At 47.4% G+C, this 13741-nt stretch overlaps 2 protein-coding genes across 3 annotated transcripts in view; one reads left to right on the top strand and one right to left on the bottom strand.

The window, feature by feature from the left end:
* cdc42bpb (CDC42 binding protein kinase beta (DMPK-like)) overlaps nt 1–10823 on the bottom strand; it is a 28614-nt gene extending 17791 nt beyond the window's left edge. Inside the window, exons 1-12 of one of the 2 annotated variants that reach the window (XM_085382143.1) lie at nt 10153–10823; nt 6395–6486; nt 4229–4312; nt 4042–4137; nt 3810–3958; nt 3142–3235; nt 2727–2927; nt 2173–2421; nt 1543–1774; nt 1309–1416; nt 835–968; nt 54–296 (exon numbers count right to left, since the gene is read on the bottom strand). In XM_085382143.1, the coding sequence (XP_085238269.1) occupies nt 54–296; nt 835–968; nt 1309–1416; nt 1543–1774; nt 2173–2421; nt 2727–2927; nt 3142–3235; nt 3810–3958; nt 4042–4137; nt 4229–4312; nt 6395–6486; nt 10153–10321 (1851 nt within the window). In that variant the 5' untranslated portion in view covers nt 10322–10823. The remainder of the gene's footprint in view (nt 1–53; nt 297–834; nt 969–1308; nt 1417–1542; nt 1775–2172; nt 2422–2726; nt 2928–3141; nt 3236–3809; nt 3959–4041; nt 4138–4228; nt 4313–6394; nt 6487–10152) is intronic. The other variant, XM_085382142.1, reaches the window with a different exon arrangement.
* A 2-nt stretch (nt 10824–10825) lies between these two features.
* The window catches only part of LOC146652894 (uncharacterized), a 24706-nt gene continuing 21790 nt past the window's right edge, over nt 10826–13741 (top strand). Inside the window, exon 1 of the mRNA XM_085382144.1 lies at nt 10826–10965. The gene's annotated coding sequence lies outside the window, so the exon portion shown is untranslated. The remainder of the gene's footprint in view (nt 10966–13741) is intronic.

The raw sequence follows: 13741 nt of genomic DNA, 5'->3' as shown, positions 1-13741 counted from the left end.
GGTTTTAATCACAAAATGGTCATTGCTGATGCTCTGCAGCCATCCTCACTCACCTCCTTACGGCTCTTCTCCATCTTACGGATCTCCTGCCTCGTGCCGTCCATCTTCTGCAGCAGCGCCTCCATCTCCTCTTCCTTGTCACGGAGCTGGCGGGTCAGGCGCTGCTTTGAGGAGCGCAGCTCAGCCATCCTCTCTGACAACTCAGAGAACTCCTGCAGCGCCAGCTTCCTCTGCGAGTGCGCCTCCTTCAACTCCTTCGTCTGACTCCTCAGGCGTTCCAGGGCGTCAGCCAACTGCTGCTCAGAGGGTGTGGGGTTTATTAGCTTGGGAATACATGACTATTAAGCCCCTTTTCATTAGTAACTACTCGGATTGACTTGCCACAGTTTAAAGGGTTTTCTGTAAGGTACCGTTTTAGTACCTGCTCACCCAGGGTTCCAAGCCATTTGAGCAGGTACTAAAATGTGACGTCGTCACACTGCATGCCACTGATTGGCTGGTCGGTAGCGTCACTCGATGAATCATAAGAGCATCTTGTTCACAAAAATCAAAACTGCCATTTTTGAAACCATGGCAATGAGGGAAATGGCTACAAAAACAGTCCGACGAGTTTGACGAAAAGCCACAGGTATGTTGTCGCTTGGATGTCCACCTTTGTTGTAGCGTTCTGCATAGCAATTAAGTCGCGGGACGCTCAAACATGTTGCTATGACAACAACCACTCACATCAGTTAGTGCTGGATTGTAATGGAAAACGAGTTGATCAGAGTAGGTACTAATGGAAAAGGGGCTTTATTCTGAAAAACAGCTCCACCTGCGGCCAGATCCGCGTACCTTGTGAACCTCATCCTTCTCCTGTCGCAGGCTTTTCACCTGCTTCTCCATGCTCCTCAGTTTGGAGGCGGAGCTTTCATAGTCCTGTCTGAGAGAGACCGCCTCTTCCAGCTGGTGCTCCAGCCTGTCAGAGTCTGAGATTACAGGGGCAGGGTTTATTTTAATAAATAAAAAGTGTGACATTACTTTAATAACTTTATTTAAACTGATTTTTCTGCAGTACTGTCTCATTGGCTCCAACGTATTAATAAACATGTGTCTGTATGACATTAAACACGAGCTCGGGCGGAGCACAGAAACTTGAAATATTTAAGGTTTTCTGCGAGTGGCGCTGTTAAACAAACCTAACAGGAAATAAAGTTTCAGATGTCATTATTCAGTTCTTTTATTGATGAACTCCGTGCCTGCAGACTGCAGACCATATCAGGTGCTACCACCCCAACTGTGTCTGTTACCACGGAAACATCCTCTGACCTGCCAGCTTCTTCTTGAGTCGTTCAATCTCCTCATTGAGCTTCTTGATCTCTTTGTCTCGACTCAGAGTTCCTCCTCGAGCTGGAGCCTGCAGGGCCTGAGTCGACTCTGTGGGAGGACAGACGCAGTGAGGTCACAGCGAGTACTGCAGGAATACTGATCGAGTCCTACAGAGTACTGCTGGAGTCCAGCAGTGTACTGTGGGAGTACTGCTGGAGTCCGCCTCCTCCTTACCCTGCAGTTTGCGGTTCAGTTCCTGTTTCTCCTGCTCCAGTCGACGAATCCTCTTCTCAAAAACCTCCACCTCCTCCCCTCCTGTTCCACCATCTGTTTCGATCTGGACACGCAACCACGCCCTGCTGACAGAGCTGCGGTCGGAGAAGCAGCTGTCGGTGGTGTAGGTGAAGCCAACGAAGGGGAGGTGCTGCCCTGTAAAACCAGTGTGAGACACTGGAGGTCCAATGTCCTGTAGAGAGAAGACCTGTCAGCATGAAGGACTGTGCGGACAAGAAGGGCCACTGGAAAACCTGTGGTCTCAGAGTCACCTGGAGTCTCGGGGACTCTCAGAGACTCTTAGGCCCCAGACTCAGTCTGACTGCCCTGTGACTCCAGGTGACTCTGAGACTGATGGAGTCTCAGAGCAGTCAGATTGATGGAAGGCCATTTCACACAGGGAGCAGCACATACTGTACTGCCCTCTGCAAAGCACAGTGAAAGCACTCTGGCGGGGAGAAGTCCCACATGCCACGGTCAAAGTTCAACTGGGTTGAATAAAATTTACGTGACTCGCTCCAGCTAGTGGTGATCCCACTACATGCTGCTTCCTATGTAAAACGGTCTTGAGGATAGAAAGACGGTCCTCACCGGGTTCTTCAGGACATCATCATCTACGTCAAAGTTTGAGGTGTCGGTGGGTGAGGACACCTCGGGGATGTAGGGGGCCCCGGTGGACCGGATGTTGTCCCAGTCGATGCCGTTGAAGAAAGGGTGGCTTTTAAAATCAGAGATCCCATTAAGTCCAAGGCGACGATCCCTGGAACAGAGCAAGCCCTGGATCAGATCCTTGGCATCTTCAGACACATCGGTCACATGGGAAGGGAACTGGAAACGCTCCTGGAAACAGCAAAAGAAAAGACAAGGATACGTTCAGAGGAAGAGTCAGGAAACTGGACAAAAAGGCGAGCGTGCGCTGAGGGACGAGCTCTGATTCAAAACAGGAAGTGGGACGAGAGCCTGGAGACAGACTTGTAACCTGGAAACAGCAGCACAGCACGGGCAGGACAAGAGTAATCCAATTACAGAGCACAGTATCATTACCCTGACAGAGTGTAATCTGATTACTGTAACAGCTAGTGTCTTTATTTATTCTGAAAGACAGTCCAAATACTCTGGCAGATAGAACAGTCCATGGTTCTGACCTCATGATTCATGATCTTGCCATAGGTTTCAACCAGCGACTCAGCGTAGAACGGTGTCTCGCCATACAGCATCTCATACATGCACACACCCAGCGACCACCAGTCACACTCTGGGCCGTAGCGGCCCATCCCGTCCTCCATCGCCTGCAGGATCTCTGGGGAGATGTAGTCTGGCGTGCCAACTGCCACCGAGGACTGAACCTATAGTGAAACATTGGGATGGACCGAGGTTACAAAAGGTCATCCAGAAAAGGTCAAAGGTGAACTTAAGCTCAAGTAACAGAACTAAACAAGCTTAATTAAGCTATTGAAGTTCCTGAATTAAGACCAGCACTAAGATTACCAGGGTTAACCTTAAACTAGACTAACGAGAGCACTGTTAGCTTCAAAGAGGCGATGGGAGCGTGACAGTTACCGTGCCGTCCTCCATCATGCGGAGACAGGATCCGAAGTCTGCGAGGCGAATATGGCCGTTGACGTCGAGCAGGACGTTGTCGGGTTTGATGTCTCTGAAAGACGAAAAACATATTCAGCTAGTCATCGTCACCTTCATCCCAGACAGGTAACATGGTCAGCTGATGCCGCAGCAGGATCTGATTAACCACACACAGTATAAAGATGGGTGGCGCTACTGTGCTGTGAACCCATTGGTCCTTTTCAGATGAGTGTTTTTGCTGTCACCATTTTGAGTTTTGAAGCTGGCGGTGACGAGGGGCTGTCTCTGAAATCACACACTCACTGTGACAACCTCCACATGGTCATTTCTAAAACATATGACCAGGCGTACCAAACGGGATGTGCGTCCATGTTTTATCTGACTCCGATCACGTGATGCACCTTAAAGCGCCATCGTTTCACTGTGTGTGAATAAAGATGTGTGAGACTGAACAGCAGCAGGTTAAAGTTCAGCCATCTCAGGAAGGAAAAGACCAGCTGAGCAGGAAGGAACTACATTTCCCAGAGGACACTGCAGCAGGAAAAGCACACTTCCTGGATACAGAGGCACATACCTTTGGTAGGGCCAGTACAACTTAAGAGTACAGTGTGAAGTACAGGCAGTGCAGTTTGCAGTACTCCGAGTACCTGTGTATGTAGTGCTGCTGATGGATGGAGTGGATGGCGAGTACCATCTCAGCCACGTAGAACTTGGCCATATCCTCAGGAAGTCGATCCTCAAACTTACTGAGCAGCGTCAGCAGGTCACCACCCACGTAGTAATCCATCACCAAGTACTGCAGTACAGGTACACACAGAGGAGTTAAAGATAGTACCAGTACCAGTCCCAGTCCCACAGGGGACAGCAGCTAGTACTCACCAAATAGTTGTCATCCTGGAAGGCGTAGTGCAGGTTGGTGATCCACTGACTGTCTCCTTTCACCAGGACGTCACGCTCTTCACGGAAACATGCCGTCTGCACTCACAGCATACCAACACGTCAATAACATGCCCACAGCACACTAAGGTCACAACAGCCCATTACATGATCATGAAGAGGAGCCCACCTCTGCTCGTTTTAGCATCTCCCACTTATTGAGGATCTTCATAGCATAAACTTGCTCCGTGTGCTTCATCTTCACCACGGCAACCTGACAGAGAGAGAGGGGGCGAGAAACATGAACACACAGGTAAACACAAACACCTGCAGCACTATGCGCCAAGGGTCCAGAATGATGCCATGTCAAATTTGTGTGCCTCCCACAGGTGTATCACCTGTGCAGTGTTGCTGCTATGGTCTCCATGGTGACCGGGTGTGTATCTTTAACATCACTTGCTGAGCTGGTCTGAGCACATGACATAGAACCCCACCCACACAGCTCACCTGGACTTACCTGAGGACAGGTGTGTCACAACCATGCCTGCCCGGTGCTTCGGGACATACCTGAGGACAGGTGTGTGTTTATGTCCCGAGGCAGCAGGCAGGTGTGGTAGTGTCACACCTGTCCTCTGGTATGAGAAGAACGCACACACAGAAACAGACACACGCTGACAGCGGCTGCTGAGGACACTCGCTCTGCTTTACACATTACCCAAAAGATCCTAGAGAGGACGCTTAGTGCAGATCTCAAACACCAAAGGACTACAAATACCACAGTACTGTGTGGGTTCTGATATGTGTGCACGTCTTCACTGCATGTCTCATGGGAAACTGCATCCATGCTGTAAAGAACTGAATTGCTCTGTCCCCTCGTACCACGATTATGTCAAACTTCTTGTCTTCATAACAAATAAGACCCCACCAACCCGTCTCTGTTCACATTAAACAGAACTTAAATATTTCAGCCAATTAGGGCTGTGCGATATGACCAAAATCTCATATCCCGATATAATACATCTATCGTCCCGATAACAATATAAATCACAAAACTGTAACATTTTCTGTAAATTCTGTGAATCTCTGGCAGCTTGACTTGCGTGAAGTGTTTCCAGCTGGGCGTTGTGTTTTAACAGATGCCTGAAACTATACATTTTTAGTCATAAGTTGTAACGGCCGCCGTTTTCTTTGTGATTATTTATTTCACAGCGTGCTGCGGGGAAAAGCCTGTTCTAACGTTTGAGTCTGACGGCTCTTTTTTTGCTTCTCATCCGTAAAACTCTGCATACTCTTTCACGTGATTCAGTTTATTTTGAAAAGTCTCAACAGGATCTTGAGCTTTATTGTGAAAGGTTTATGTGGAAAATAAACAAGTGGACGGCGGAGCCACGCGATGGTTTTACCATCATTGTTGCTAACGACAACGCATAAAAACAGGCGCTTGTCCGTCCGTAGTGTGGTTATATTAAATATAAGAGAAAGAGAGAACTTTAAGAAATTAATATAGCCACTACAGTGACCAACAAAACAGTGAAAAAATATTGCCGTAAACAGTTTATTTTGCGACACCACGAAACAAACGACAGCGTAAAATGAAACGATAGACGTTTTTATATCGTCATCTGATATATGTCGTTATATCGAATAGCCCTGCAGACAATCACATCGTGGTGTGCTGCAGGACGTTTAATATGAGATCTCCATCAGCGTCCACGATGATCTTCAGATTATCCTGGATTATCATCTCCACCCTGGATTATTTCTGGGCCACAGGCTCAGGTAAGGAGAGGAGGGCGGGGCTGTATCCAGTTTTAGGACGGAGACGACCTCCAAGCCTACAGTGCGAGGAGCCTTGCGACCAATCAGGTTACAGAAACAGGGTCACAGTTTCTCTCTGCTGACTTGTTTTTATGCCATTTGTTTGTCAAACCAACAACAAACACATGACATGACTTGTATTTGTTCGGTTACCCTGCCTCTGATGATGTCACAGGTGGTGGAGTTAATGCCTGCGACATTAACTGAAATTGAGTTTTGTTTCAGGGATTGGTCATCGCGCCGTCTCCTCCTCCATCAAGTTTGTGTTCCTAACAGCTTCCCGTTCACTTCCTGTATTTGCCTGGAATCTGAGCCCTTCCCGTTTTCCCTCAGACTGCAGAGGAGGATGGGCGGAGCCTCCTCCAAGCCACTGCGACACAGTGTGGCGTCTCAAACACACAATCAGGACAGGAAATCCCAGTGCTAAGGTGCTTTACAAAGTAAGAGTGTATTTATTCTATCTACACATGAATACATCGTGTTTCCTTTTCGTCACCTTTAGTCGCCTGACAAGTCACAGGTCATCAGGAAGTCTTACCTCTCCAAAAGCTCCTCGTCCAATCACCTTCAGGATCTCGAAGTCGTCTTTGTGCAGCCGCATGTCCTTCACCGTGGTTGTGAATGGCTTCACTGGAACACACAGAAGAGCTGGGGTAATGTCACACGCACGCAGAGGTCCACACTAACCCAATCTCATACAGGTAATGTTCTGTTGTTGACTTCTTACCAGATCAAATCACAATGGTAACAGAGGCTGAAGCCCTCACCTGGTCAAGAGCAGGTTATATTCAGAGTTTAAAGCAGAAGCGGTCCTCTGATTCTTTTATGTGCATCAGTGTGCAGCTTGTTCCTGAGAGCAGTGCATGAACCTAGAGCGGCTCAGACTGAACGTTCATGTGCTGATGCAGCAAATATTTAAATCTTTTTCTACTTGATTCTACTTAACTCTGATCTGCTACAAACACAGGACACCAGGAATGTTCAACCAATCACATTCATCCACTCTGATCTCAGTCATCAGTCTGTGTGACAGGAAATGTTACCGTTTGTGTTTCAGACACGAATGTGCAGTCGTTGCTTTAAAAACAAAGACAAAATCATTAACTGCCATTCAACTTGTATTTTCCTGCTCTGTGCCACAAATGACCAGATTAACCAGTTTCACCTCTCAGATTATTCACAGATTTTTTGGTTCTTTACAGATTTTTACTTGACAGCATCTCTGTAAAAGAGGAGTCACATGAGAGGTGAAATGTCCCTTTAAATTGCTCAGATGCTATCAGCTCTGCCCCTTTCACGTGAACTCGCAGGTTAAACCCTGAGTTAACTCAGCGAGATGATAACCAGGTTTGTGTGACCTCTGACCCTGATTGCTGACGTTAGGTTAAACGCAATATTCCTTCTAATTTTTCACGTGTCTGAGCGAACACACAAAGTAAAAATAACTTGAACTCCAATTTTGAAAACAACTTCTTTTTTTTTGCTCTGACTTGTATTATGAGTCTGTGGTCTGGGAGAGAGTCCTGTAACTCTTTGTCTGCAAAATACAGAATGACCAATGTTGGCAATTAATTCAATAGTTACTTCTTCAAAAAAGTAACTGAGTTTTGCAAACAAAGTTTTTTGCAGCCGTTTACCTAAAAATGCAGCCAAGGCGTTTTTTAAAATAAACATTTAAAACTATTTACAGAACAATCAGGTGTTCTGCATCAAATTTGATGCCACACAAATTATTTGTGCCTCTCCAAAAAATTATTTCTGTCCACTATGAGATAAAGGAGAACAACAGCCTGATATCTGCAGGCCTGACAACAGCAGATGTATCACTCCTGTAACATCTGTAACACTCAGTAGTCGCCTCATTGTTCTGACACACACAACAGAACTATTGACTACACTACACACTAACTACACAAGATTTGCGCTAAACGTCGCAAATCTCTCACATCTCAAAACACCGCCGCAACACCTAAAACTTCCCTCTTCCTAAACAACTAAATGCCATGTTGCCATATCATTTTTTGATTAGTCCACATAGTACATTTGCTCACAGGCGGAGAGCGCTTTCGAGCGTTTTCCCTATAAAATGCCGTTTTTACAGTTTCTTCCCGCAATAAATATAAACAATGATCGTATTAAGGAAAAAACAAACATTGCATATATTTTTATCATAACTCTGGTTTTACGTGACCTATCAACACAATTTAAAAACTGGTATTAAGTCCACATTTTTCCCGTCAATTGTTCCATCTGTCCTGCTCACATCTCCAATGGTTGTACACGTTGTCATTATCGTGGCTTCACTCCACATCAGCCACGCCGCTTTGCTAGCTAAAACACCGGTGTTGGCACATAAGAACGCTGCCATAGTCTGTCAACGACGTTGATTAGCTGCGTATATACGAATGTGAATCACATCATTGGCTGGACTATGATGCGATTAATCCCATACCGGAGCAGCCAGTCACTTACTGACTAACACTGCATAACAGAATTGTTAAAGTATTTATTTTAATTTCAATTCAGGTTAGATTTTTTTTGTGCGCAACACAGATTTTCTGTGCGCAGAGACCGTGCCAGCAGTGCGCAATTGCGCATGCGCGCAGTTTAGAGGGAACATTGGTTAAACGTGTCCTGATAACAGAACGACCCGAGTCGTGAGTTAGAGGCATTAGTACCCTGCATGCTGTCAGCTCCTCATCATTTATTCATCTGATCTGAGATCAGATTTATCTGGGTCACTCACATTTACTCTCATAGAAACCAGAATAGAAACACAGCAGAGGAGCTGAGCTGGTTTCAATTCTTCCTCAGAGCCCTGACTTAACGTTTGCAAACACTTTCGGTCTGACTGATGTCACTGCTGTGACATCAAAGGCTGAGGGCTGAGAAAGAGCACAGAATAATTCACCACGTCATGGCGGCATTACGGTTTCCATGTCTACGAGTCTGCTGCCGTCCGACTGATGGAGACATGTCTGCAGAGTGGCCGTGACTGCTGGTCCTGTTTTAGTTCTGCAGCAGGTGGAGAACTTTGTCACTGATCAATAACGGATGGAAGCCAGTTATTGATTAGCGATAAAGTGGTTTGTCATACATTATTAATGGAAGACAAATGAAGTGAGTGCATCCTCTCCTGTCCCCGCCCTCTTAGGTGAGGGCCTGAGTCTAAGAACCTTGTGATTGCTCAGAGACACTGACAGGTGTGAGCGATGCTGTCTGAAGCAATTATGGATTACTTTAAAGCATGGGTGGGGAACTCCAGGCCTTGAGGGCCGGTGTCCTGCAGGTTTTAGATATCACCCTGGGTCAACACACCTGAATCACATGATTAGTTCATTACCAGGCCCCTGGAGAACTTCAAGACATGTTGAGGAGGTAATTTAACCATTTAAAACAGCTGTGTTGGATCAAGGACACATCTAAAACCTGCAGGACACTGGCCCTCAAGGCCTAGAGTTCCCCACCCTGATCTAAAGGAGATGGTATCAGATCAATAACACACCTCAGTCAAGTTATGAAATCATGTTTAGGTGATCACTGCCTTCATAATCTTCATCACCGACTGTCCTGATCAGCTTCCTGCTTATTTGTATCAAACCTTCCTGTAAACATCACCTGAACACCGTCTGTCATTGATCACCCATGACCTGATCGGTCTTACTCATCACTGACATCATCGGCGCATGCAGTTGGCCTTCACAGCGGCTCCAACTCAGAGCAGAATTGCAAATTGAAACCAGGTCACAGAAACCAGGACAGGAACAGGCTGAACCAGGCCAAACTGGGCCAGAGTGTTTCAGCTGCACAGAAGCTGGAAGCTGATTCAAGACCAGCTGATCGATTACACTATCACTGAATGATATTAGCCACATGCAGTCACCATGGAAACACTAACAGTCTACATGGGACCCACAACCAGGGCAGGAAGGCGGAGCCTGAAAAAGCAAGGATTATCCTAGTGTTCATCCTGACTCAACTTTAAACCTAATCACCTCGATTATTGATTGTATATCATGTGACCACGTCAGACCACGAGAGACCCGGAGACGCCGTTTAAGCCTTCAGAATCCTCTTTCAAGGAGCTCCACAAACCTGGAGCTGAGCTCAGGGGAGAGAGCCTTCAGACACCTGTGAGGTGAATCTGTCTCTGACCCCTCAAGCACCCTGGATCGACCCCACGTACACCTGAAACTACCTGAAGCGTGCTACACCTGGATCTCCTTGATTGACCTTTGACCTTCAGTAGGCCAGCTCCAGTCTGCTGAACCTGACCCCCACCCACCCGGGTCTTACCCCACTCCAGGAAGTCGGTGACGTGCTTCTCCCTCTTGAGCGGGGACTGGGAGCACTCTGTGTAGAAGCAGAGCAGCAGGTCTAGCAGCGCCTCCACGTTCAGGCAGCCGGCCGCCCGCTGCTCCAGCAGCAGCTCCTCCAGTCGCTTCAACCGCTCCTGCGCCGACATCCTGCTGTCGGTCCCCGCCGGACTCTCCAAGATGCTCCGCCGGGCCCGCGTCGCTCAGTCCGGGTGTATCCGCCGCCGAGGCTCCGCTTCCTGCCTAGCTGCTAGCCGTTAGCCGTTAGCTCCAGGAGAAGCTTCCCGACATTTTGAGCCGCGGGGTTCGGAGCGTCGCCGAGAGTCCTCCGGTCACCGTGGGTCACCGTCGGTCAGCAGCCTGCGGGCCTGCCTCTGTCCGCCCTCCTCCGGCTCTAATCCGGTAAATCTGCTCTTTCCTCTCAGGATCAGGACGTCGGGCGGACCGTCGACTCTCAGGTCGGCCGCCGCTGCTCCATGTCCGCCGCTCGGTTTGTCGGACCGGGGCTGGCTCCGGGGGCGACTGCGCAGGGGTCAGAATGTCCGAGTTCTCCGTGGGAGTGGGGGAGAGCGTCACGGGATCACGGCCGGTTTGAGGAGAGTTCGAGGCGGCTGCCGGTGTGGCGGAGCGCTGGGAATATGGCTGAATCCAGGACGGAAGATCCCGAGCAAGCGGAGGAGTTGTGTCCCGCTTCCGGTGCCGGGGAGCTTCACAATAAAATATCCGAGCTCAGAAAACCAAGAGTCAGTGACGAGCATCAACAAACCGCAAGAACAGAAGGACTAGACACATGGTAAATGGACTGGTTCTTATATAGCGCTTTTCTTCTCATCTGAGCACTCAAAGCGCTTTACACAACTTGTGCATTCACACAAGCACATTTTCTAAGTTCTTTCTAACTAACATTCACACTCCGATAAATACATCGGAGAGCAATTTGGGGTTTGCTGTCCGTCCAGCCCTCTGCACATGCTCAGAAAACCAAACATTGCATATTTTTTATCATAACTCTGGTTTTACGTGGCCTATCAACACAATTTAAAAACTGGTATAAAGTCCAGTTTTTCCGTTACTTCTTCCGTCTGTCCTGCTCACATCTCCAAAGGTTGTACACTTAATGTGGCTTCACTCCACATCAGCCACGCCGCTTTGCCAGCTAAAACAGCGGTGTTGGCACATATTTACTTTAATTTCAATTCAGGTTAAAAAAATTTTGTGTGCGCAACGCAGATTTTCTCTGCGCAGAGACCGTGCCAACAGTGCGCAATTGCGCACGTGCGCAGCTTAGAGTGAACATTGGTCTCCTCCATCGTTTAACCTTCCCTTTCACCCCTGTCTTCAAGAGCATCTGGCTGTGTCCCAATTAAGAGACTGCACGCTTGAAGTACGCGCACTACGCGTACTACGTAAGGTGCGTACTATAAGTACGAGAAGTGCGGAAGTGAGAGGCTTGTGAAATGGGACGGTATACGCTTCGTCGCGCTGTTCAGGTTGCCTAGCAACCATGATAGTAACCGTGAGACACGTTACATACAGCTTTGTTTGACAGAAATGAAGGAGAAAAATGTTTTGTTGGTCATTCATTTTTGTCATGACATCACTTTGATTAGTTGAGTATCTGAGGCTGAGACCACGGGACCACATGATTGTTGGGCTTCATTTCTGTGCTGAACAGTCATTTAAGATTAGTTAGTAAATAACAATTAGTTAATGTTGTTCATGAGACTAAAGTCAACTCACTGTGGCAATGTAAATATAATATGTAAATATAATATGGCCAATATTATAGTATTGTCAGATTATTATGGTATATATCTCATAGTAATCTATCATAATAATCTGACAATACTATAATATTGGCCATATTATATTTACATTGTGTGTGTATGTGTGTGTGTGTGTATGTATATGTGTATATATATATATATATATATATATATATATATATATATATATATATATATATATATATATGTGTATATGTATATATATGTATGTGTGTGTGTGTATATATATGTGTGTGTGTATATGTATGTATGTGTGTGTGTATATATATATATATATATATATATATATATATATATATATATATATATATATATATATATATATATATATATATATATAAAAAACACCCAGCACGCCCCTGCGGGCGGTTTATCCTTCAAGCTCGGGTCCTCTACCAGAGGCCTGGGAGCTTGAGGGTCCTGCGCAGTATCTTAGCTGTTCCCAGGACTGCGCTCTTCTGGACAGAGATCTCCGATGTTGTTCCTGGGATCTGCTGGAGCCACTCGCCTAGCTTGGGAGTCACCGCACCTAGTGCTCCGATTACCACGGGGACCACCGTTACCTTCACCCTCCACATCCTCTCGAGCTCTTCTCTGAGCCCTTGGTATTTCTCCAGCTTCTCGTGTTCCTTCTTCCTGATATTGCTGTCATTCGGAACCGCTACATCGATCACTACGGCCATCTTCTTCTGTTTGTCTACCACCACTATGTCCGGTTGGTTAGCCACCACCATTTTGTCCGTCTGTATCTGGAAGTCCCACAGGATCTTAGCTCGGTCATTCTCCACCACCCTTGGGGGCATCTCCCATTTTGACCTCGGGACTTCCAGGTTATACTCGGCACAGATGTTCCTGTACACTATGCCGGCCACTTGGTTATGGCGTTCCATGTATGCCTTGCCTGCTAGCATCTTGCACCCTGCTGTTATGTGCTGGATTGTCTCTGGGGCATCTTTACACAGCCTGCACCTGGGGTCTTGCCTGGTGTGATAGACCCCAGCCTCTATGGATCTTGTGCTCAGAGCTTGTTCTTGTGCTGCCATGATTAGTGCCTCTGTGCTGTCTTTCAGTCCAGCTTTGTCCAGCCACTGGTAGGATTTCTGGATATCAGCCACCTCCTCTATCTGCCGGTGGTACATACCGTGCAGGGGCCTGTCCTTCCATGATGGTTCCTCGTCTCCCTCCTCTTTCTTGGGTTTCTGCTGCCTGAGGTATTCACTGAGCACTCGGTCAGTTGGGGCCATCTTCCTAATGTATTCTTGGATGTTCGTTGTCTCATCCTGGACTGTGGTGCTGACACTCACCAGTCCCCGGCCCCCTTCCTTCCGCTTAGCGTACAGCCTCAGGGTGCTGGATTTGGGGTGAAACCCTCCATGCATGGTAAGGAGCTTTCTTGTCTTTATGTCAGTGGCTTCTATCTCCTCCTTTGGCCAGCCTATTACCCCAGCAGGGTACCTGATCACGGGCAGGGCGTACGTGTTGATGGCCCGGATCTTGTTCTTACCATTCAGCTGACTCCTCAGGACTTGCCTGACCCTCTGCAGGTACTTGGTGGTTGCAGCTTTTCTAGCGGCCTCTTCATGGTTCCCATTCGCCTGTGGGATCCCCAAGTACTTGTAACTGTCCTCTATGTCTGCAATGTTGCCTTCTGGTAGTTCAATCCCCTCAGTTCTGACTACCTTCCCTCTCTTTGTTACCATCCGACTACACTTCTCCAGTCCGAACGACATTCCAATGTCATTGCTGTATAGCCTGGTAGTGTGGATCAGTGAATCGATGTCT

The sequence above is a fragment of the Rhamphochromis longiceps genome, linkage group LG15, assembly GCF_057381845.1.
Source record: "Rhamphochromis longiceps isolate RC_006_pf linkage group LG15, R_longiceps_female_GT1.1, whole genome shotgun sequence".
In the NCBI taxonomy this organism is placed as follows: domain Eukaryota; kingdom Metazoa; phylum Chordata; class Actinopteri; order Cichliformes; family Cichlidae; genus Rhamphochromis; species Rhamphochromis longiceps.
This window is presented reverse-complemented; position numbering and strand designations above follow the sequence as displayed.